This window comes from Anomaloglossus baeobatrachus, chromosome 5 (assembly GCF_048569485.1).
Source record: "Anomaloglossus baeobatrachus isolate aAnoBae1 chromosome 5, aAnoBae1.hap1, whole genome shotgun sequence".
Lineage (NCBI taxonomy): Eukaryota > Metazoa > Chordata > Amphibia > Anura > Aromobatidae > Anomaloglossus > Anomaloglossus baeobatrachus.
This window is the reverse complement of record NC_134357.1, coordinates 546279262-546302784: the sequence shown is the minus strand read 5'-3', so window position 1 is coordinate 546302784 and position 23523 is coordinate 546279262. Positions and strand designations below refer to the sequence as shown.

Here is a 23523-nt window from a genome sequence, read left to right as displayed (position 1 = left end):
GAGGACTCTGGAAATGTCTGTAGTGAGATTTATTAATGTGTCTCTCCATAACCAGGATTACACAGTAGTGAAGAAGACCTCCAGTGAGCGCTGTCAGGACCCTGTGTCTGAGGGATGGGGAAGACCCCTGAGCCCAATCACAGGGCTTCCACCTCACCCCCCGATACATGAGGACATCAATGACCAGAAGATCCTAGAACTCACCTACAAGATGATTGAGCTGCTGACTGGAGAGGTGACACTGCTGGGAATGCTGGGACATTATACAGTAACGCTACGAAGGGATCGGGGGTGACGGTATCATTGTATGTGTCAGGTTCCTATAAGGTGTCAGGACGTCACCGTCTATTTCTCCATGGAGGAGTGGAAGTATTTAGAAGGACACAAAGATCTGTACAAGGACGTCATGATGGAGGTTCCCCAGCCCCTCACATCACCAGGTAATAGACAGGGCTAAATACACACGGCCTATAATTATCTGTATGTAAGGAATGAATTCAGTCCCTGTATGTGTCTCCTCCAGGTCTATCCAGTAAGAGGACAACACCAGAGAGATGTCCCCATCCTCTTATTCCACAGGACTGTAAACAAGAAGATCCCGATGTTCCTCAGGATCATCAGGTAGATGGAGAGAAGGTGCCATGAAATCTCCCTATGATGTGTAGACGGCTGTGAAGGTCTTGTGCTCAGTCTTGTTTTATCGTCCAGTATTATATATGTTATACTTGTGTAATGAGAGCGGTGGAGATGGCAGGATTAGAGCTGATCATAGATGGGACTTCTCCATCTGTCTGTGACTTTTACAATATTTGTTTCAGGGTGAAGATCTGGCCCATATTAATACTACAGAGACATATGTGAGGGGTGATGAGCGGAGTAATGAGGAGGTTCCTACAGATAACCGCCCAGGTGAGTAGTGACCACTAAATGCAGAGAAGTCACAGATTCTTCTCAGTCACCGGCTGTGGCTGCTTTATAGGTGGTGTTGTGTAGACATCATAATTGTCTGATAACCATTTTGCCGCTAGACTATAACACTTTCTTCTATCCAGATTTGTTCAAATTACTTTGGGCACTGAAAGCCCTTTTTCTATAGAGCTTATAACCTGGAGGATCCACTTCCCTAAGGCTACTTTCACACATCAGTTTTTTGCCATCAGGTTCAATCCGGAAAAAAACGGGTAAAACGGATCCGGTACCGCATCCGTTTTTTCCCCATAGACTTGCATTGTTACCGGATTGTACCGGATGGCTTTGCGTTGCATCCGTTTTTTTCCGGATGCGGCAAAATTAGTTAATGCAGCGGCCGGAGGCAACGTAGCTTGCAACGTTTTTTTGTCCGGCAAAAAAAACGCATCGCGCCGGATCCGGCGCGATACGGCGTGTTTTACAATAGAAGCCTATGGACGCCGGATCCGGCGTAATGCGGTAAAAAACGGATGCGGCCGCCGGATCCGTTTTTCTAAACTGAGCATGCTCCAATGTAATTAACAAAACGGATCCAGCCAAAAAACGGACGAAAAGGATGCAAAAACGGATGCAAACCGTATCCACCGGATCCGTTTTTTAACGGATCCGGCATAACGGATCCGTTAAAAAACGGATCCGATGGATACGGTTTTCACTTTTTTTTCAGGATCCGTTGGATCAGGAAAAAAAAGGACTGTGCCTGAATACAGAAAACTGATGTGTGAAAGTAGCCTTAGATTAATAAAATTCTGACCATTTCCTGCTGCAAAACCAACTAACAGTGTATATAGAATGTGCTGACAAGTTAGTTAATCACTGGAAGAAAAATATTATGATGGGCCTCTATGACAAAATGGAGGTTCATGATGCTGTTACTTTCCTAGACTCCTCATATCTTTATATGAATGAATCTACCTTTTCCTTTTCTTTTTTTCTGTGCTGCTGAATGTGCTCATATTGTCTCTACACGACCGGTCCAGTCTTTGTGGCCAAACTTTTCATTAAAGGGTTATTTCCATCTACAATAACCTATTTCAATATGTAGTAGTCGTAATAATAATGATATTATCATATACCTGCAATTAGAAATAGAACAAATGTGGAGACAGAACAGGACACCATAGTATTCGTATATGACTACAACCCAAATTAGAAATTGTTTAGAACAAGAGGACTAGGGGTTATAGTAGTCAGTCATAAACATGGCTCAAAGTACAAAAATCACATATAACCTATTAGAAAAAGTTTTATTAAGGACATATATTACAACAAGAGATAAAATTTCAATATATAAAAGACGACTTAGTGAAATTCAGGTTTTCATAGGGAGTCTCTGAAGAAAAACAAAGGGCAAAATACAAACTGGGGGAAAGAGATAACCCAAATTTAAATGGGTATTAATAGGTCAATCAAACGGTAATCCACAAACCTCATACACACCACATAGGCAGTAAGGATCCCTTATAGAGAGCAAAAAAGTGCCTGGTACATTACATCAATAAACATATTAACATAAGGGTATCTCTAAATGGATCATGATGCTAGATGTCAATCCCAAACCACCATGATCCTAAGTAGAGTTGAACGATGTTCGAGGTTCACCAATTTCATGTTCGAGTGATTTTCGGGGGTGCTCAAGATCGAACTCGAGCTTTTTGCTAAAAGCTCGACAGTTCGAGTTACGTTTGAAAACGGTTCGATCACCAAAAGGTGGCTTTTTACAGCAACAGTGTGCAGGGAGCCATCGCTGGCAGCCTGCAGTAAACTGGTAACCAAGGTAAATATTCGGTATCCAAGCAAAACGCTTTGCTTAGTAACCCGATATTTACCCTGGCTATGTGTGCAGGGAGCCAACACTTCCCCCGCTCTGCTCCACCCTCTCCTGCACTCGGCATGTACACAAACACACTCACACTCACCTGTCCCCAGCCATGCAGTCCCCGACACTGACGTCCTCAGCGCCACATGGCCCCGCTCGGCTCCACCCACCTCGCACTCCGCTGCCCGCACACATGGCCCCGCTCGGCTCCACCCACCTCGCACTCTGCTGCCCGCACACATGGCCTCACTCAGCTCCACTCACCTCGCACTCCACTGCCCGCACACATGGCCCCGCTCGGCTGGCTCCAACCACCTCACACTCCGCTGCCCGCACACATTGCCTCACTCGGATGGCTCCACCCACCTCGCACTCCGCTGCCCGCACACATGGCCCCGCTCGGATGGCTCCACTCACCTCGCACTCCGCTGCCCGCACAAATGGCCTCGCTCGGCTCCACCCACCTCACACTCCGCTGCCCGCACACAATATCCCGCTCAGCTCCACCCACCTCGCACTCCGCTGTCCGCACACATGGCCCCACTCGGCTCCACCCACCTCGCACTCCGCTGCCCGCACACAATACCCCGCTCGGCTCCACCCACCTCACACTCTGCTGCCTGCACACAATACCCCACTTGGCTCCACCCACCTCGCACTCTGCTGCCCGCACACATGGCCCCACTTGGCACCACCCATCTTGCATTCCGCTGCCCGCATACAATACCCCGCTCGGCTCCACCTACCTCGCACTCCGCTGCCCGCACACATGGCCTCACTCGGCTCCACCCACCTCGCACTCCGCTGCCCGCACACATGGCCCCGCTTGGCTCCACCCACCTCGCACTCCGCTGCCTGAACACATGGCCTCACTCGGCTCCACCCACCTCGCACTCCGCTGCCCGCACACAACCCGCAATACTTGGTTGTGAAGGCGGCGGTCATTGAACTCAGTGACAGATCTGCTATCAGGAGTGCAGCGATCACCGCAGGTAATGTACCTCGCTATCCTCCTGACAGCAGCACTTGTCATCCCCTGCAGTGACCTGGGCTGACCTATTGATGTTAGCTCAGGTCACTGCATTGCTCTTCCAGCCAATATGGAACATTTTGTTCTTCATTGACTGGGACATTGACTATGGTATGGATCGTCATAGGAACCCCTTGGATTACACCAGACCTGGATTTGTTTTTATTTCTAATATTACCCCATTTGCCACTGCACCAGGGCAACGGGATGAGTTGGGGCAAAGCCCCAGGATTGGCACATCTAATGGATGCGCCACTTCTGGAGCGGCTGCGGTTTGCTATTTTTAGGCTGGGGAGAGTCCAATAACCATGGACCTCCCTCGTCTGAGAATATCAGACCCCAGCTGTCCGCTTTACCTTGGCTGGTGATCCAATTTTGGGGGAACCCCACGTGGTGTTTTTTTTTTGTAATTATCTATTTAATTTTTTAATTTAAAATAACAGCGTGGGGGGCCCTCAGTTTTGGATTGCCAGCAAAGGTGAAGCTGCCAGCTATGGTCTGCAGGCTGCAGCCATCTGCTTTACCGTACCTGGCTATCAAAAATAGGGGAAACCCCACGTCATTTTTTTTTTTTTTTAAATGTATTTATTTTTTTGGCTAAATACAAGGCTAACCACCCCTTAGTGCCACATGAAAGGCACCAAAGGGTGCAAAATTACAAAATGCAGGAGAGTGGGACATTGTGTCTTTCTGCCATTATAATGACAGAAAAGACTGATATGAAGTGCACAAGCAGAGGCTGTGAAAAGCAGTAGAAAATGGCACTGGAGTGAATTTGTGACCGCCTCATGTAGGTTGAAGCTATGGATCCTGGGTAAATTTATGTTTTTTCCTTCCTTCAGTTTTTTTGCAGTACGCAACAGAAACGGAAGGCACACGGATGACAAACGGATGACATACGGACCGTATACGGAACGGAAACGGATGCCACACGTATGCACCCGTGAAAAAAACGGACCGTTTTTTGCGGACCGCAAAAACGGATTGGTCGTGTGAATGTAGCCTTATTCTGATCTGCCGTTTATAAACAGCAGGCAGAAATAAGTGAATAGCTCCCCCCAGCGTCAGAAAATCTCCGGGGTTTCAGGGGGTAGCGGAGACCCTGGAGATCATGATTCAGGCCGGTTTTTCCGGTCCCCGCTTACGTGATCACCGGTATACACTGTATACCGATGATCACGTTACAGTAGATGACAGTGCCAGTAAAAAATTATTTATCTCCCATCTGGCATGAACAAACATGTCAGATGGGAGATAAATCTCCTCCCCGGTCCCCTTCGGTTCCCCGATGTCGCCAAAGTGCCCCCCCTCCCCCTCCCGAAAATCCAAGTTGGCCACGCGCACAGCAGCGCCCCGGCCGCATTCACCCTACTCCTCTGATTTCTGTCGCATGTGCCATGACACATGCGACAGAAAACTCCTCCCCAGGCCCTGCCAGGTCACCCCTTATAACCTCACCGGTGTTCCCCGGTGTCCCACGGTATCTGTGCAGCATTGATCCCCCGCGGCCCCCTCCTTCACAATAGACGCTGCCGCATGCACAGAGCGGGTGTCAGCTCAGCTTCCTGTGTTCAGACACATTGAGTGGCGGTAACCATGCATCTCTAAGCTACTGCAATGCCCTGCTCATGAGGTAAGTAACATAGTTGTTCAGGAGAGCTATACTACATTTCCAAATGGAGGTATTTGATTTTATAGTTGCCCTGCTGAACGACTACCAAACATGAGAGTCCGTTATACGCCACAAGAAAACATGTCTAAATAGCGAGCTCTGTTGTTTAGTATTCATTCAGCTGGATAACTGGACTTAAAGGGCTATTCCATCTCGAAGATCCTATCCCCAATATATAGTAGGTGGAATAGTAATAATATTAGGACATACCTTTATTAGCAAATTTAGTATAGTTCTCCTGATTAGGCATGCCCTTACCTCTTGAGCAGGGCATAGCAACAGTTACGACATGGACTTTGCTGCTGTGGACCCGGGGAGAGTGGGTGCAGATTCATTGCACCCACACTCCTCACATGGAGGGTCTGCACTCCTAGAAAATGGGGGATACATTCCCTGAGCATGTCACCCCATATTCTAGACGGTCCAGAGTCATCGTGGGATCCCCTTATTTTTTTTCCTTACAATATTGGTGAAAGAGGGAATGTTTTGGGGAGTGTTTTTTCAAATAAAAGTTTTTTTGTCTATTTTTTTTGTTAGTACTCACAGTTTGTGATGTCGGGTATGTGATAGACGCCATGACATCACAAACTGCTGGGCTTGATGTCAGGTGACCTTACAGCTAGTATCAACCCCATTTATTACCCCGTTTGCCACTGCACCAGGGCACGGGATGAGCTGGGGTGAAGCGCCAGGATTGGCGCATCTAGTGGATGCGCCACTTTTGGGGCACCTGCGGCCTGCTATTTTTAGGCTGTGCAGGGCCAATAACTATAGACCTTCCCAGCCTGAGAATACCAGACCACAGCTGTCCGCTTTACCTTGGCTGGTGATCCAATTTGATGGGGATCCTACTTTTTTTTTTGTAATTATTATTATTTATAAAATAATTATAAAGAGCCTGGGGTGACCTCCACATTGGATCACCAACCACGGTAAAGCTGCCAGCTGTGGTTTTTAGGCTACAGCCGTCTGCTTTACCCTAGCTGGCTATCAAAAATGGGGGGACCCCACATCATTTTTTTTTTTAACTATTTTTTTAAATAAAAATGGGCTGCCCTGTATTTTGATTGCCAGCCAAGGTAACGCCAGGCAGATGGGGGTGGCAACCCGTAGCTGTCTTCTTTATCTGCTCTGAGAATCAAAAATACTGCGTCATTTTTTTAATGATTTATTTTTACAGTACTGTCATCATGTCAGGCAATCAAAATACAGGGAAGCCCATTTTTTTTTTTAAATAAATATTTAAAAAAAAAATATATATATATGGGCTCCTGCTGCATTTTTTTGTATTGCTAGCTAAGGGTAATCCAAGCAGCTACTGGCTGCTAACTCCCACTGCTTGGTGTTACCTTCACTGGCAATGGAAAATCCAGGGAAGCATTTTTATTTTTTTGCCAAAAAACTAAAAAAAAAAAAAAAAATGACATGAGCTTCTCCATATTTTTGTATGCTAGCCAGGTACAGCAGGCAGGTACGGCTGCCCCCAACCCCCAGCTGCCTATTTGTATCCGACTGGGAACTAAAAATATAGGCAAGCCCTTTTTTAATTATTTCATGAAATAATTAAAAAAAAAACGACGTGGGCTTCGTCTCATTTTTGTGTCCATCCAGGTACAACTAGGCAGCTGGGGATTGGAATCCGCAGCACAGGTTGGGCCGAGGTTTATGGGCGCCTCTGCTGCGAATTGCAGTCCGCAGCCACCCCAGAAAATTGTGCTTTCATAGAAGCGCCATCATCTGGCACTGTATCCAACTCTCTCAGCTGCCCTGGTGACGGTGGCTCACTGGGTAATTATGAGTTAATACTAGCTTTGTTTTACTAGCTAGTATTAAGTCAGAGATTCTTAATGTCAGGCAAGTTTGACCCGGCCATTAAGAATCTCCAATAAAGGGTTAAAAAAAAGACACCACACAGAGAAAAAATACTTTAATAGAAATAAATACACAGACACACTTAGAGACTCCATGTCTATTACTCCCTGTCAGCCCTCCACGATCCTGCTCTTCTGTGTTCTTTCTCGTTCAACCCATGCAGCTCTGCTACATCAGCAGCACTGCATGGGAGAAAGACGCTGCTGCCCGTGCAGTCTTTTCTCTCCGTAAGTGATCAGAGAGAGGCTGCTGGCTGTAAGCGGTGCTCCGATCACGTGATTCCCGCTGCCGCTTAGTGCTGTAAGCGGTGACGTCACCGCTGACAGATGGGTAAATAGCGGCATCGGGAATCACGTGATCGGAGCTCCGTTGCTATTACCATAGCAACGGTGCTCCGATCACGTGATTCCCGATGACCCTATTTACTGGCTGTGACAGCTAGTCCCTGCATGTGGCTGTAAAGAGCGTCCATATGTAGGAATGGGGAGTCGACCATGTATCAGAGCATTTCGCCGGTACACGGACATGCTCAAACGAGCACCGCGTACCGGAGATGCACTGACAGGTCCTAGCATGACGTCATGGCCATGTGACCAGTCTGTAGCCAATGAGATAATATACACGTGACTGGTCACATGCTATTTTGACGTCACAATAGGTCCTATCATCAGTGCTGGTTACCGGGAGGACGCAGCGATTATCGGAAGGAATAGCGGCGGGAGACAGAGTGCAGGACGCGTTACGGGGACAGGTAAGTGTTATGGCAATGTTTATTAACTGTATGTGTACATTTATAATGTGTTTTTATGTGTTTGTGATTGCCTCTCATGGTTTTCAATGGAGTTCGAGAGGTTCGTCGAGCGGCTCGCCGAACCGAACTCGAACGCGGCCTCCGTTCGACGAACCGAACTCGAGCCTCTAGCCATCTCTAATACTAAGCCTATCAGTCCATAGCGTTCCAGGGGTCCCTGAGGAAGTTCACGAAACGTGCGCATCGGTGCACGTTGCTCTGGGCATTTTACTGACATGGGTAAGTTTATTTGTCATATTTTTGGCACGTTTGTTTAGGGGTAATTTTCTCTGGAACATACATTACCATGTATTATGGTCAACCAAAGGACATCACCTTTTTCTTTTTATTTGAGGCAAAAAATGTTGGGCATACAAATTTGTTTTGGTCACCATGAGATTTAAGAAATTCTCAGAGAAAAAGACTTTGAAAAAGTCAATATATGTGAGGCCGGCAGTGTCAAACTGGCTATTTGATTGGGCCACAAAATGAGAAATCTGTAGCTCATAATCTTCCGGGTGGTGGAGTGAGGTCCATGGGGGTGTCACTAGTGGTGGGTTGGGGTCACTAACTGTGGGCGGTGGCTTATTTGGTTTCTTTGGGCGTCTGAGAAGAAAAAATAAAGCAAGATGGGATGCCCTCCCTCACTATCAGTGTCTGAGTCAAGTGTGTGTGTGTGTGTGTGTGTGTGTGTGTGTTTTTGTTGTAAACTCTTTTATTTATTAGAATAGAAGAAAAGAATATAGAAAGAAAAATATAAAAACAAAATAGAAAACAAAATATAAAAATTTGGTGAAATAAAAAACTTTCTAAACGGACATCAGTAAAAAAAAAAGTACTGAGCGCCCACAACTGACACTGGCATTAACTATATTCAGTAAAAAAAAATACTGTAGTAGACGACGATTACTACAGTGTATTTTTACGGTCCCTAATCTAGCCGATCAACTAATCTAAATTATTATTTTTATTTGATTCTTATTTTACGGTTTCTGGAAACCAACAACCGGATGCCGAGCAGTGATGTGTGTCACTGATCAGTGCTCGTCTGCTGCAGAAAGCACGCATGGATGTGGTGAAAAACAGGAGAAAAAATGGACTGGAACAAAATAACAAAGTCCTAAGTCAAAAGCAAGCATGGATGCCGATCAGTGATGTGTGTCACTGATCAGAGCTTAGCACACGAATGTGGTGCAAAAAAACCTGCCAAAACTTGCACGATTAAGTACTGATCAGCAATCAAGTACTGATTAGGGCTTGGCGGCAGAAGGAGGACGGGGAAGAGGTTAGAGAGAGGGGGAAAAGGTGGAAAAGAGGGATCAGAGTAGGTTAGAAAAAAAAAAGGGCACAGGAACTGGTCAGGAAGAGGAAAACAATTTTCACAAGGCAGCAGCAGTGTTGGCACAGGCCTAAAAACGCTAGTGGTACCACAAATCCCAGCAGATCTGCAGCAGAGCAACACTGTGACTGATCTACTCAAATTTTCAAGCAGGAATGAGGTGGAGCAGAGCAGTCACTGGGGGTTCAGACCACATCTTTGCTTTCTGATTAGTGCGATCTCGTCATCGTCCGATTGCTCCAATCAGCTCTGGGGCTGGTGACGTCGCTGTTGCCAGAATCAAACATATGATCTGTGCTGTTATTGCACCAATTGTAGCTGCACCTGAATGTTTCAGGCATGAAACATTGAAATAGCTGTGATTGGCTGTTCAGAATTGAACAGCCAATCACAGCGATCATAGCTACGGGGGAGCTGTGTAAACCCCTGTGACATGGAGTCCTGGTACCATGCTGTCAGAGACAGCAGGCACCTTTTATACTATCAACATTGCCCCAGTCATGGTGGCCACATGATTGCCAGGACGTACACATAATATGTCCAAGGTCGGGAACTCCTTCCGAACCAGGACGTATGGGTCCGTTTTAATGTCGTCAAAGGGTTTCGGTACACTCCAACGCTCAGAAGTGAGAGGGAGATTTGACTTTGGGAGAGCGGATTTTGCTGGATTGGTTTCTGGAAGCCATGTTGCTTTTCATGCATTTATGAGCTACTTATAATGTGGAGCCCTCTGATTTTCCATTCAGAAATGAGGGCTAGTTATAATTTTTGTCTACATATTTTTTCGTAATTCTTATTCCAATATATTAGAGACAGAATGAACTAAGCATTGAACACCATACTTTACTAGTTCATGTTATGAGGTTTTTTAGTAAATTGAACTGTAATTGTCTTACTGAATAACTACATTTTGCTACATAACTTGCCATTTCTAAGGACATTTAAAGTAGAAATGTACAAAAATATGAATTTCAAAGATGTTTCGTTAAAAAATAATAATTCATTTCATTATTGGCAGATGACTGTACCAGGAGATCAGAGGGACAACTCACATCTTCAACTTTTACATCAGATGACCTTAAGATCACACAGGATACAATTGAAGTAAATTTCACGAATTTAGATATCCCATCATCCCTTCACAGCAAAGATCTATCATCTGATCCTATGAGACAGGTCCGATGTTCCGAATTATTACAGACTACTAAGAAAAATAAAAGTCACAAAACAGGCTTTAAAAAACAAACTGCTTTTACAGCAAATAAGCTAATTTCACATTCAGAGTATGGAAATAGTTTTCCCCTCAAAACATTTTTTGTTAAACATCAAAAAATTCACACAAAGGAGAATAGATTTTCTTGTTCCAAGTGTGGGAAATATTTTAACAGGAAATCAGAACTTGTTATGCATGATAGAATTCATACTATGGAGAAAACATATTCATGTTCCGAATGTGGGAAATGTTTTGCACAGAAATCCCACCTTCTTAGACACCAGAAAACTCACACAGGGGAGAAGTCTTTTTCATGTTCCGAATGTGGGAAATGTTTTGTACGGAAAGATATCCTAGTTAGACACCAGAGAACTCACACAGGGGAGAAGCCGTATTCATGTTCAGAATGTAGGAAATGTTTTTTACATAAGTCAAATTTTATTATACATAAGAGAAGACACACAGGAGAGAAGCCTTTTTCATGTAGAGAATGTGGGAAATGTTTTGTACAGAAATCAAATATGGTTGAACACCAGAGAAGTCACACAGGCGAGAAGCCTTTTTCATGTACAGAATGTGGGAAACGTTTTGCACGTAAATCAATTTTTCTTACACATCAGAAAACTCACACAAAGGAGAAACCTTTTTCATGTTCAGAATGTGGAAAGTGTTTTGTACAGAAATCTCATCTTATTACACATCAGAAAATTCACACAGGGGAGAAGCCTTTTTCATGTATAGAATGTGGGAAATGTTTTGTAAAGAAATCAAATATGGTTGAACACCAGAGAAGTCACACAGGGGAGAAGCCTTTTTCATGTACAGAATGTGGAAAATGTTTTGTACAGAAATCATATCTTGTTAAACATCAGACAATTCACACAGGGGAAAAGCTTTTTTTATGTTCAGAATGTGGGAAATGTTTTACACATAAATCATTTCTTCTTACACATCAGAGAACTCACACAGGGGAGAAGCCTTTTTTTTGTCCAGAATGTGGAAAATGTTTTGTACATAAATCAAGTTTTCTTAGACACCTGAAAACTCACACAGGTGAGAAGCCATTTTCATGCTGATGCGCATGTGCCATATTAGCATCGCTCGATCCAAATATGATTATTAATGGGGGATGGCGATTGTGTGTGTTTGGGGGCGGATTATATCTGGATGTTTTAAGGGAATAAGGGCGGCACTGGTTTTAGTTGCCGCACCTGTCTGAAACTGCATACAACTATACAGCGCCTGCGTGCATCTAGGTGGCATGCGCAGTGACATCATCAGAGATAAATTAGCCAGTTATCTTGATTGGCCGACAGCTCCATGTGACCTAATGGCGCCGGCTTTTAAACCCTGCACACTCTGTGATCAAGGCACACAGCCATGGATCACCACATCTGACAGCCAGGATTCTTTTGCCTCCTGATGATCCTTGAATCTAAAATGAAGGGGAAACGCGTCGAGGCGGTATGAAAACATTCATCTGAAGGGAAGTAGTTGGAATCTAACAATTCCCTTTTTGAGTGCTAAATTGTTGCATTTTGATGTGTTGTTTTGCTTCTTAACATGCAGGATTACCCTAAAAACAAGAATGCACGTTTGATGAATCTATTTAGCTTCATGACTATCCAAGTGTATCTTGATATACCTGCATAGTTTGAAGTTTTTGTGTGTATCCATGTATAATGGTTACAAATGTACGGATTTAAGTAATAGCATATTGATTATTGATTATAATCCTGTTGAGAAGGGATATCTATGCCATCAAAATGCAGGTTGTGGGTTCATAACTCCATCATCTTGAATCACGTATGAATGTTGTGCCATTTTTTTAGAATTAACTCACTTTTAGTCAGGGCGTATTAAGGGCAAGCCGACGTGGAACGGGGGCGCCCAAAACAGTTACGGCGTCATACCCTCCGTTGGTAGGTAGGAGTGAGTTTTCATAGGGTGAGATAGGGACCCCATAGAGAATGTCTCCTCCCCTCTCCTCCATCTCCCTGCCCTGTTAGTGGCTAATACTTTTTACTGAGGGTGCATTGAGGAATAATTGATGCTGGACGGGGGCGCCCAGAGAAAGTACGGCGCTATATATATATATATATATATATATATATATATAATATATATATATATATATATAATTTGTACATCACACCGTAGGATAGTTAGGAGCTTGACCTCTTAAAGAGAATATAAGGGTCCCATTTAGGTTGCTCCTACAATCTCCTTGTATGCCCCTGTGTGTGTTCACAATCACTGGGTGAGTTTTTCTAATATTTATGATATAATAAAGTTTATTATTTTATATTGATGATTGAGGCTTTCTCCATTTTCTGTTGAGAATGTTGGAAATATTTTAACCAGAAGTCAGATCTTATGATACACCAGAGAATTCACACAACGAAGAAGCCATACTGATACCTAGATTTTGAAACCTGAATTACTGGAAAATCATATTTTGTTTACCATCAAAAATAAATCACACTGGTAAAATGATATATTTTCTAAACAGATTGTTCAAAAAACATGAGCCTGTTGTATAATTTAATGAGAAAGGGAAATTCCTTTAGAACTAATTGTATTTTTTTGAACTATAAGAAACTTTGAACAAGAAAAAAAATCTTCCTAATAAGTGAGTGCCTCTTATAGTTCAGATGCAGCTTTATGTGATGGAAGAGAACGCTGAGAAAGTGTCCCTCCTGATCACTGAGAGAATTGCTCTTTCTCCTCCTGCCCCACACTGATCTATGTGATCGGTGCCAAGCAGGAGACAAAGCTACTGGTACCTGCACAGAGGCTTCACGTCCTGAGTGAGCAGAGGAAGAACCTTCCACCTGACTAGCTCCAGGGTCTTTCAGGTCATGTAATCAATCACGTACCCCGAAGGAACTGTAAAATGGGTGTCATGGGGCGTGACAAGGTAACTTGGAACAGGGGCACCTATACTGGCCCTAGGGCTAGGGTGTCTCTAATTGTCCCTGTTCCCAAAGATACGTTTAATATTTGGGCCACCTTCCTAACCCTAGGTCCTGAATAGCCCTGGTCTATACAACCGGCAAGAACTGGGACAGGTGTTGTTTTATCCCACATAAGAGAGAAAAAGAAGGTGTGAGATGGTATCACCGACAGAATACTATCTAATAAAAATCAAAAAGTGAACAAAAGAACTGGGGTTGCAAAAAATAATGCAAAAAACCCGTTTTATTTCCTCCTCCTCCAATTATTTGCAATATATGTACAAAAATGCAATGTGGGCGATAAACAAGAATACAAGGCACTCCGTAAATAGCAAACATGTATAGGCAGAGTTATAAAAAACAAGTACAGAAAAAACATGAGGACAACAATATTTAAGCAAACAATATGCTGATAAATACCAACTCTGCAGATATAATAAGAAACGAAGGTAGCCAAAAATGGACCACAGAGGTGTAATTAGATCGCCATGTTGGAGGACACCCTATTTTCCCTGAGGAAGCCACCATTTGGGGAGGTACTTTTCTTTCCTTCTGCCAACATGGCGATCTAATAACACTCTGTGGGTCCAATCTTGGCTACCTTCATTTCTTATATATGCAGGGTTGGTATTTATCAGCATATTGTTTGCTTAAATATTGTTGTCTTCATGTTTTTCTGTACTTGTTTTATATAACTCTGCCTATAGTTCTTTTGCTATTTACGGAGTGCCTTGTATTCTTGTTTATGGCCCACATTGCTTTTTTGTACATATATTGCATATAATTGGAGGAGGAAATAATACTATTAATACTAATAATATTTTTTTGCAACCCCAGTTATTTTGTGCACTTTTTTGTGTTTTTAGTTTCAACGATTTTTTTTGAAAGGTTCAGAGAGTAGATAGACAATTTACAACAATTTAAAGAATACATTAGATGGAGCCCATATGTAACATAATATATGAAATAACATATAAATCATGCATCGTGAGGCTAGATAAGCGAATATTATTTCGTATAGCCCTGCATAGAATATATTCCTCGAAACCGCTCAATTTTTAACATTAGAAGAGCTATTGGAGATATTTTATCTCCAAAGAATAGAGTAAAGAAAAAAGAACTAATAACAAGTCATAATTATCTTAAGAGAAAGGGAACTTAACTTAAGGGAACTTAACTTAAGAGAAAGAGAAAGTGTCACTACTATTGAATCTATACACCTCGTCTTGTCAGGTAGCTTGTCATACATAGTGTGCCTAATGGATCTACTGTGGATCACTACATGTCACAGGGATATAGAAATGGTGTTGGTCATAGAAGATGGCATTTGTGACTGTACCCAAGGGTCCCAAACCGTATGAAACAATTCCACTATGTCTGACCTGATTGCCTCTAATTTTTCGAATAACATGATATTATCGACTTTTTGTATAACTGCGGAGACAGAAAGTGTGGAGGATTTCCTTTGGCTGGCAATATAAATTTTGGTGGCTAAAGTGATGACGCTTATCAATCTGTGACAGTGGTTATTTGCCCTGGTTGGTCTATTATTGAAAAGCAGGACCTCCGGGGAACTTATATTTTGACTATCACAGAAATTGTGATTAATGGATCCGACTTCCCTCCATAGATTGGAAACTATACGGCAAGTCCACCAAATGTGAGCCATGTCCCCTTTCTAGCCACAACCTCAAAAGCAACAGTCAGATGTCTGAGGGTAAATTGCATTAAGGGTTGTTGGAACATAATAGGACCTATGGAAAAGTTTTATGGAAGTCTCAGAGAAGGAGACCTGGTTGCTACCCCGAGTGAGGTCTACATAACATTTGTTACACTGTTCCAGGGTCATGGAGAACCCTAGATCCTCCTCCCATTGGTCCATTATCTTCAGTTTAAGATCAATTCTATTGATAGCCTATTCATAGTGTTATATATCAAGGAAATGGTGCCCTTTCCTCCCGGATCAAAGATGCAACATTTTTCAAAGGCTGTCGGGGCTAGGGACCTTCGCTCTCCCAGTAGGGAACAAACAAAATTAAAAACTTGTTCAATTCCAAAGTTTTCATCCCGTGGAGGTTCATACCGTTCTATGAATTCCACCTTAGAGTAAAAAGAGTGTAAATAAGTTAGATGTCTTAGCTTGGATACCCCTCTTTGTTTCCACCAATTTGAAGTCTCTAGAATCTACACCTGGGATAAACATGGGATTATTGAAGAGGTTAAATAGGGGGGAAGGGTTTGACTGTAGTTTAAATTGGAACCTGTTTTATCTCCAAAGTGCAATCATTGTATATGAAAATGGGGCCAATTCTGCCAACATATGGGGTAGAGGGCCAGTCATCCATATTGGGCCATTTAGTGTGTAGGGTGCTAGTAATGTGTTTTCAAGTGTGACCCATCTAGGAGATTTGCAACCCATCTCAGTTGTTATTTGAGCTAGTATGGCTGCTTTGTAGTATAGAGACAAGTTAGGTAGGGAGATTCCGCCCCATTTCCTGTGCCGAAATAAGATTTGTTGGGCAATCCTTACCCTTTTGCCATTCCAAATAAATTTAGAGATTTCCTGATTAACTTTTTTTAAACATGCTTTGAGGCAAGAATATAGGTAGAGCCCGGAACAGATCTAAAAATCTTGGAAGTGTGGTCATTTTGACAGCATGGGTTCTACCTAAAATTGAAATGGTAGGGTGTGACCATTTATTAAAATCTTGTATCATATGCTGTATTAGATGGGAGAGATTTCATTTGGGTAAAGAAGATTTGTGGCTCGTTAAATTGATACCCAAATATGAAATATAGTGTGTCTGTTTTTGAAACTTGAAGTTAGTGAGGATGTTGTTTTGAATATTATTTGGGGTGTTTACGAAGAGCGCCTCCGTTTTCTCTACATTGACCCTGAGGCCAGAGAGGGCCTCAAAGCGATGCAGGAGCGACATGAGATTGGGGAGTGAAGTGTGTGGGGATGTGACTGTTAACAGGAGGTCATCTGAAAACAGGCTTAGCTGATAAGTTTCCACCCCAATCTTGTATCTCCTTATATCTGGATGTTCTCTAATGGCTTGTGCCAGTGGTTCCATAGCTATTGCGAATAACGCTGGCGACAGTGGACAGCCTTGTCTAGTTCCTCTCTTGATACAGATTGGTTGTGGATTAGTTGTGGGTAGCTTTAGGTAGGCCTTAGGGTTATCATACAGAATTTGTATAGAGCGAATAAAATTATTTGAGAACCCCATTTTGTTCATGACCCTGAATAGGTATGGCCAGATAAGTGAGTCAAAGGCCTTTTCTATGTCTAATGCTAAAAGGAGATTTGGATTTATTAGCATGTTGGATAATGTTGAGGTTTTTTCATATGTTATCTGGAGCTTGTCGTGTCGGAATGAAGCCAACCTGGTCAGGGTGGATGAGGGCCTGTAGACCTCTATTGATTCTGTTTGTCAAAATCGATGTGAAAATCTTCAGATCTACATTTAAGAGAGAAATGGGTCAATAGTTCTTTACCTGTAGAGAGTCTTTTTTTGGTTTTGGGATGACTGTGATTTGGGCCAATAAAAATTCTGGAGGTACTGTTTTACCCTCTATAATTGCATTACATAGGTTCAAGAAGTGGGGTTTTAATATGTGGGACAATTTGTTGTAGTATGCAGCCGACAGCCCATCATGGCCAGGTGCTTTAAGCAGTTTTAAATTTTTGACCACTTCATCTACTTCTTGCTCTGTCACCTTTGCTTGTAGAGTGGTGGAGAAGCTGGGCGTAAAGGATGGTAGGGAAATAGAATTTAAAAATTCGTCAATTGCACCTGTGGTAGAGGATGATGGTTGTGTGTATAGTGTTTGGTAGTAATTATGGAATATTTGGTACACTCTATCTGGGTGTGTTGTTTGGCCCCCGTGAGTATCATTTATTGTGTATACCAAATTTCTTCTTTCTCTTGCTCTTAATTTTCTGGCCAGGAGCTTATCCATTTTGTTAGATAATTTATAATAAGTTGCTGGCGTCCATTTTACGGCCCGTTCAGTAGCAGTTGTTAATAGGATCTGTAGCTGAGTTTTTGTGTCTGCTATCTGTTTCATGAGGTGTAGAGTGGGGTGTGCTTGGTTAGCCAATTCCAACCTCATTAGGGTATTTTCTAGATTCCTCTGTTCATCCGTCCTTTCTCTTTTTTTCTTTGAGGCTATTTTGATGAGTGCCCCTAATGAATTTTTTATGTGCCAACCAAAGATTCCATTCAGAGGTCTCTGGTGTGTGGTTTGTGGAGAGGTACGTCTCCAAATCTTTCTCCACTTTTTCCCTCACTCCCTGGTTGGTCAGCAAAGACTCATTAAGTCTCCATCTATATACTCTTGCTGATTCAAAATTAAGCCCAAAGGCAGCAAGAACACAATCTTGGTCCGGCTATGCTGAAGGTATGTGCCTGGAGTATAGTACGGCTGGCATATTTTCAGCATACGTAAATATATAATCAATTCTGGAGTATGAGTGATGGGTGTTCGAAAAATATGTGTAGCCACGAGTGGAGACTTTTGATTCTCTCCATGTGTCAGCTAGGGTGTGTTTTTTCACTATTGCATTGAGGGATTTCCTGTCTGTGTTTCAGATATCCATTCTCTTTGCCGATGAGCTATCTAAAGTTAAATCCAGGACTAAATTCATAACACCACCTCAGATCAGAGAGTCGTAATCTACATTTGAAAGGTATCTAGAAATAGCTCTAAGGCCAAGTGCGCACGTTGCGTTTTTTCATGCGTTTCTGCAGCGTTTTGAACTGCAGCGTTTTAATGCAAAAATGCATGCGTTTTGACTTCCAAGCAAAGTCTATGGGAAATAGGCATATTTTGTGCGCACTATGCATCCAAAAACGCTGTGTTTTTTGTGACAAAAGTTTGTCAAAATCTCTGTGTTTGAAGAAGCAACATGTCAATTGTTTTGAGCGTTTTGGCAGCGTTTTGGTAACATTGAAGTCAATGATAATTATCAAAATGCATCCTAAAACAAATTTCTGGCGTTTTACATGCATTTTTAATGCAAAACGCATGCTTTTTTGTCAAAATCAAAGGATGCGTTTTTGGCATTCTAGTGAGGTCAAGAGGTTTCCTTTTGTCCTCACATCCAGCCCGACTAAAAAAAAAAGAATCAAACAATAATTTTACTTTATTTTGAACATAATTATTAAATCTCAATAATCATTTTCAGTTTGTTTTTTTTTCACTTTTTTCCTAGTGTTTGAATGTTCAAACTTTATTTAGTAGTGTCTTTGTATTGAAAACGCATCCCATTCCATTTCCATTTTAAGCACTGGAAATGCATGTAAAACGTGGTCAAAACGCAGCAAAAACACAAAAAAAAGGCATGCGTATTTCCTGCGTTTATGAGGTCAAAACGAAATTTTATAATGACAAATTCTGCCAGAGGATGCGTTCATTTCTGAAAGGTACAGAACGCAACGTGCGCACATAGCTGTGTGGAGGAACAGGCTTCACCATCTTTTAAAGGGTGGAGGCGGCTGTGATAGGTCTCCAATAACCTGTGACCCTAGCAGCAATGCACGGGCTAGCAGAAATTAACTCCTGCTACACTGATTACTAATAAGCACACAACTGGTCGACGCCCGAGTCTGACTGTGCAACTCAAAAATACCAGGTGTTGTGTCAGATTCTGCAGTGTGAAGAGGGTCAGAAGTCGCCGTGATACTCGTTGAGCTTAGAGCTGAACACCGCATGATAATGGGAAAATGTATACACTGTGTACGTGTATGCAAATATGTATTTGTAGTAAAGCTGTATGTGTGTATATAATGTATATATGTAGCAGAGCTCTATGTGAATATCAATGTGCAGATGTAGCAGAGCTAAGTGTGCATGTACTGTTCATGCAGCAGTGTTGTGTGTGTGTATATACGTGCACTGCAGATTGCTCATTAATTTCCTTGCTGTGAAGCTACGTGTACAGTAAATAAAACCTCTGGTGCAGAAAAACACTAATAGAATTATCCTCCACAGCAGAGGTGACTCTTGGTCTTCCTTTCCTGGGGCGGTCCTCATATGAGCCAGTTTCTTTGTAGCGTTTGATGGTTTTTGCCACTGCACTTGGGGACACTTTCAAGGTTTTCCCAATTTTTCGGACTGATTGACCTTCATTTCTTAAAGTAATGATGGCCACTCATTTTTCTTTCCTTAGCTGCTTTTTTTTGCCATAATACAAATTCTAACAGTCTATTCAGTAGGACTATCAGCTCTGTATCCACCAGAGTTCTGCACAACACAACTGATGGTCCCAACCCCATTTATAAGGCAAGAAATCCCACTTATTAAACCTGACAGGGCACACCTGTGAAGTGAAAACCATTTCCAGTGACTACCTTTTGAAGCTCATCAAGAGAATGCCAAGAGTGTGCAAAGCAGTAATCAATGCAAAAGGTGGCTTTGAAGAATCTAGAATATAAGACATATTTTCAGTTGTTTCACACTTTTTTGTTAAGTATTTCATTCCACATGGGTTAATTCATAGTTTTGATAGCTTCAACGTGAATCTACAATTTTCAGAGTCATGAAAATAAAGAAAACTCTTTGAATGAGAAGGTGTGTCCAAACGTTTGGTCTGTGCTGTATATACAGCTGGTGAAATAAGTATTGAACATGTGTAACGTTCAGTCCAGAGGTGGATCCACGGGACCATGCACCGGACTCCCCCAGAGTGACAACCAGGAGCGAACCCCTATACAGGGACTGTCTGGCGGCCTCCCTAGAGGGCCTAGATGCACATCAGCTGGGACACAAGCGAGTTCGGGTTTCGCGTCCTTCAGATGTCCCTACGGGATATGGCGACTAGTCCAACGGCAGCCGTCGGCAGGACGGATGACAGGAACTGGGTACAGATGCCGAGTGGAAACAGCAGACGGAGTCCGGGTCCAGCGAGGAGTGCAGGCTGATGTGGCCAGATGGAATCCAGAACCGATGACTGGTACAGGCTGGCAGAAGATGACGGGATCCACAGCTGCTAGTCACCGGGGCAACTCCTGGGAAGCGGTAGGCTGGACACACTCAGGTTGGCCGTCGGACACTGTGGGCAGAGAAAGGGTTAAACTTGGTACAAAGCACAGAGGGACCTGAACATCTAGTGCAAGAGATAAACTGCAAGAACACGTTGAACAGGCACCGCCCACAAGAAAAAGGAAGTCTTATATACCCTGTACCTGTAATCAGCCATATCCTGTTTCAGTGACGCTGGCCCTTTAAGAAGAGGTGAGTGAGCGCGCACGCACCCTAGTACGCATGCTCGAGGCCCGAGCGCCGGAGATCAGCACAGGACGTAGGGGAGAGAACGGAGGAGATACAGGGGGGCCAGAAGCTGAGTTCCGGACCACAGCGGGACGCCGGGGCCGACAAGCGGGGAGCACGGAGGACGCACAGGAGGGAGAGCGGGGGCAGCAGCCACGGCCAGGGCGCCCAGGGACCGGATCGGTGAGTGACGGGCGGTGCCGGGATCTCTGGAGCGTGACAGTACCCTCTCCCTCATGCCCCCCTCCCTGCAACCGGGACAGGAATTCGCAAAGAAGAGGAGCAGCAATGTTCTCCCGGGGTTCCCAGGACCGAATTTTTCCCAATCAACAAGAAAGAACTGCTTACCCCTCACTCTCTTCATGGCCAAGATGTCTCTTACCTCATACACATCATCATCAGCAAAAGGAGGAGGAGACGTACTCGGATCAGAGAAGTAGGTACTTAGGATGACTGGCTTGAGCAAGGATACGTGGAAGGAGTTAGGGATGCGCATTGTGGCCAGAAGCTGAAGTTTGTACGAGACCTTGTTGATCCGGTTGATGATCTTGAAAGGACCGATGTATCGAGGACCCAACTTGTAGGATGGAATCTTCAGCTGGACGTACTTGGAGGAAAGCCACACCATATCCCCAGGAGAAAAGTGAGGAGGATCGAGGCGTCTTTTGTCAGCATGTTTCTTCATCTGAGCGGAAGCACATTCAAGAGAGGTTCTGACGGTACTCCATATCTTGGAGAAATCTCTGGACAGGACGTCTGCAGCAGGTACACCAGAAGTAGAGGGTACTGGTAGTGGAACAGAAGGCTGAAGACCGTAGACAATATGGAAGGGAGAGCTGGAGGAGGACTCACTGGTGTGATGGTTTTATGAGAACTCAGCCCAAGGTAGCAGCTTGGTCCAGTTGTTATTGTGGACGTTGACGAAGTGTCGAAGAAATGAAGTCAAGACCTGGTTGACCCGTTCGACCTGACCATTCGATTGAGGGTGGTAGGCCGAGGAGAAGTCTAGGGACACTCCCAGGAGTTTACAGAGCGTTCTCCAGAAACGTGAGGTGAATTGATTCCCCCTGTTGGACACAATATGCAGAGGAAAGCCATGAAGCCGGAAGATATGTTGAATAAAGATCTTGGCGAGGTCCGGAGCAGAGGGTAGTCCGACCAAGGGAACGAAATTGGTCATTTTTGAGAAACGATCCACCACAACCCAGATAACAGTACAGCTCGAAGACAATGGCAAATCCGTGATAAAAATCCATGGCTATGTGTTGCAATGGGACGGAGGGAATGGGCAGAGGCAAGAGACGACCGGTGGCCAGGTGCTTGGGAGTTTTGTTGCGGGCACGGGACGGATAAGCTGCAACAAAAGAGACGACATCCTTACGAAGAGATGGCCACCAATAGTGACGGGAGATAATGCCCCAAGTCTTCTTCTGACCCGCATGACCGGCCACCTTCGAGGAATGGCCCCACCTTTTGTCTGTCGGCGTCCACAATGAAGGTCTTCCCAGGAGGTATCTGCAAGAAAGTCACTGGAACCACCGGAATGACCTTACTGGAGCAAACGATGAACTGGTCCCTCTCTTCCTCTTGTTCTGCAGGTACGAAGGACCGGGACAAGGCATCAGCCCGCACATTCTTGTCAGCGGGCTGGAAATGTAGCTGGAAATCGAAGCAGGCGAAAAACAGAGATCACCGGGCTTGTCGAGGATTGAGTCTCCGAGCCGAATACAGGTATGCTAAGTTCTTATGATCAATATAAATTATGACCGGATATACCGCTCCCTCCAGCAAGTATCGCCACTCCTCCGAAGCCAACTTAATAGCCAAAAGCTCCCGATCACCGATGGTGTAATTGCGTTCCGGAGCAGAGAAGGCCTTGGAAAAGAGTGAAACAACTGAAAATATGTCTTATATTCTAGGTTCTTCAAAGTAGCCACCTTTTGCTTTGATTACTGCTTTGCACACTGTTGGCATTCTCTTGATGAGCTTCAAGAGGTAGTCACCGTAAATGGTTTCCACTTCACAGGTGTGCCCTGTCAGATTTAATAAGTGGGATTTCTTGCCTTATAAATGGGGTTGAGACCATCAGTTGTGTTGTGCAGAAGTCTGGTGATGAAGAACAAGAGAAAAAGGATATACCAACATGGGATCACCACAACAGAATATGGAAAATCAGTATTTTATTAGTTCAAGCAGAAAAAAACAGGAAAACACATATTTCCGCAGTTAGAGTGTGGACACACAATATCACGGTTAAAAACACTTAAAAAGCCAAAGGCATGGAAACTATACACGCCAGGAATCAATTTTATGTGATAAATATAATAATCATACAGTGCAAATAAAGCGAAGGTGCTCTACAATATATTGCACAAAGCCCGGTCCCAAAACTGGTCTGTCTGTAGTATATATGAGATGCAAGATATAAAAGACCGCTATACAGATATAGTGAGATTACATCACCCCTACTATGTATAATATATGAGCACATGGGTGAGTCATAGATTGTGCAGTATGTTGCCCCCATGTGCAGAAAACACAAAAGATAATAAGTCATAACAATGGAGGACCTAATAATGCACAT

General features: G+C 43.6%; 1 protein-coding gene across 1 annotated transcript in view; it reads left to right on the top strand.

Annotated features, from left to right (window-relative positions):
- Positions 1-23523, top strand: part of LOC142312955 (uncharacterized) — a 48517-nt gene that overhangs the window by 20 nt on the left and 24974 nt on the right. Inside the window, 5 exon segments of the mRNA XM_075351943.1 lie at positions 56-235; positions 317-440; positions 524-621; positions 819-909; positions 10510-11770. Of these exon segments, the coding sequence (XP_075208058.1) occupies positions 56-235; positions 317-440; positions 524-621; positions 819-909; positions 10510-11770 (1754 nt within the window).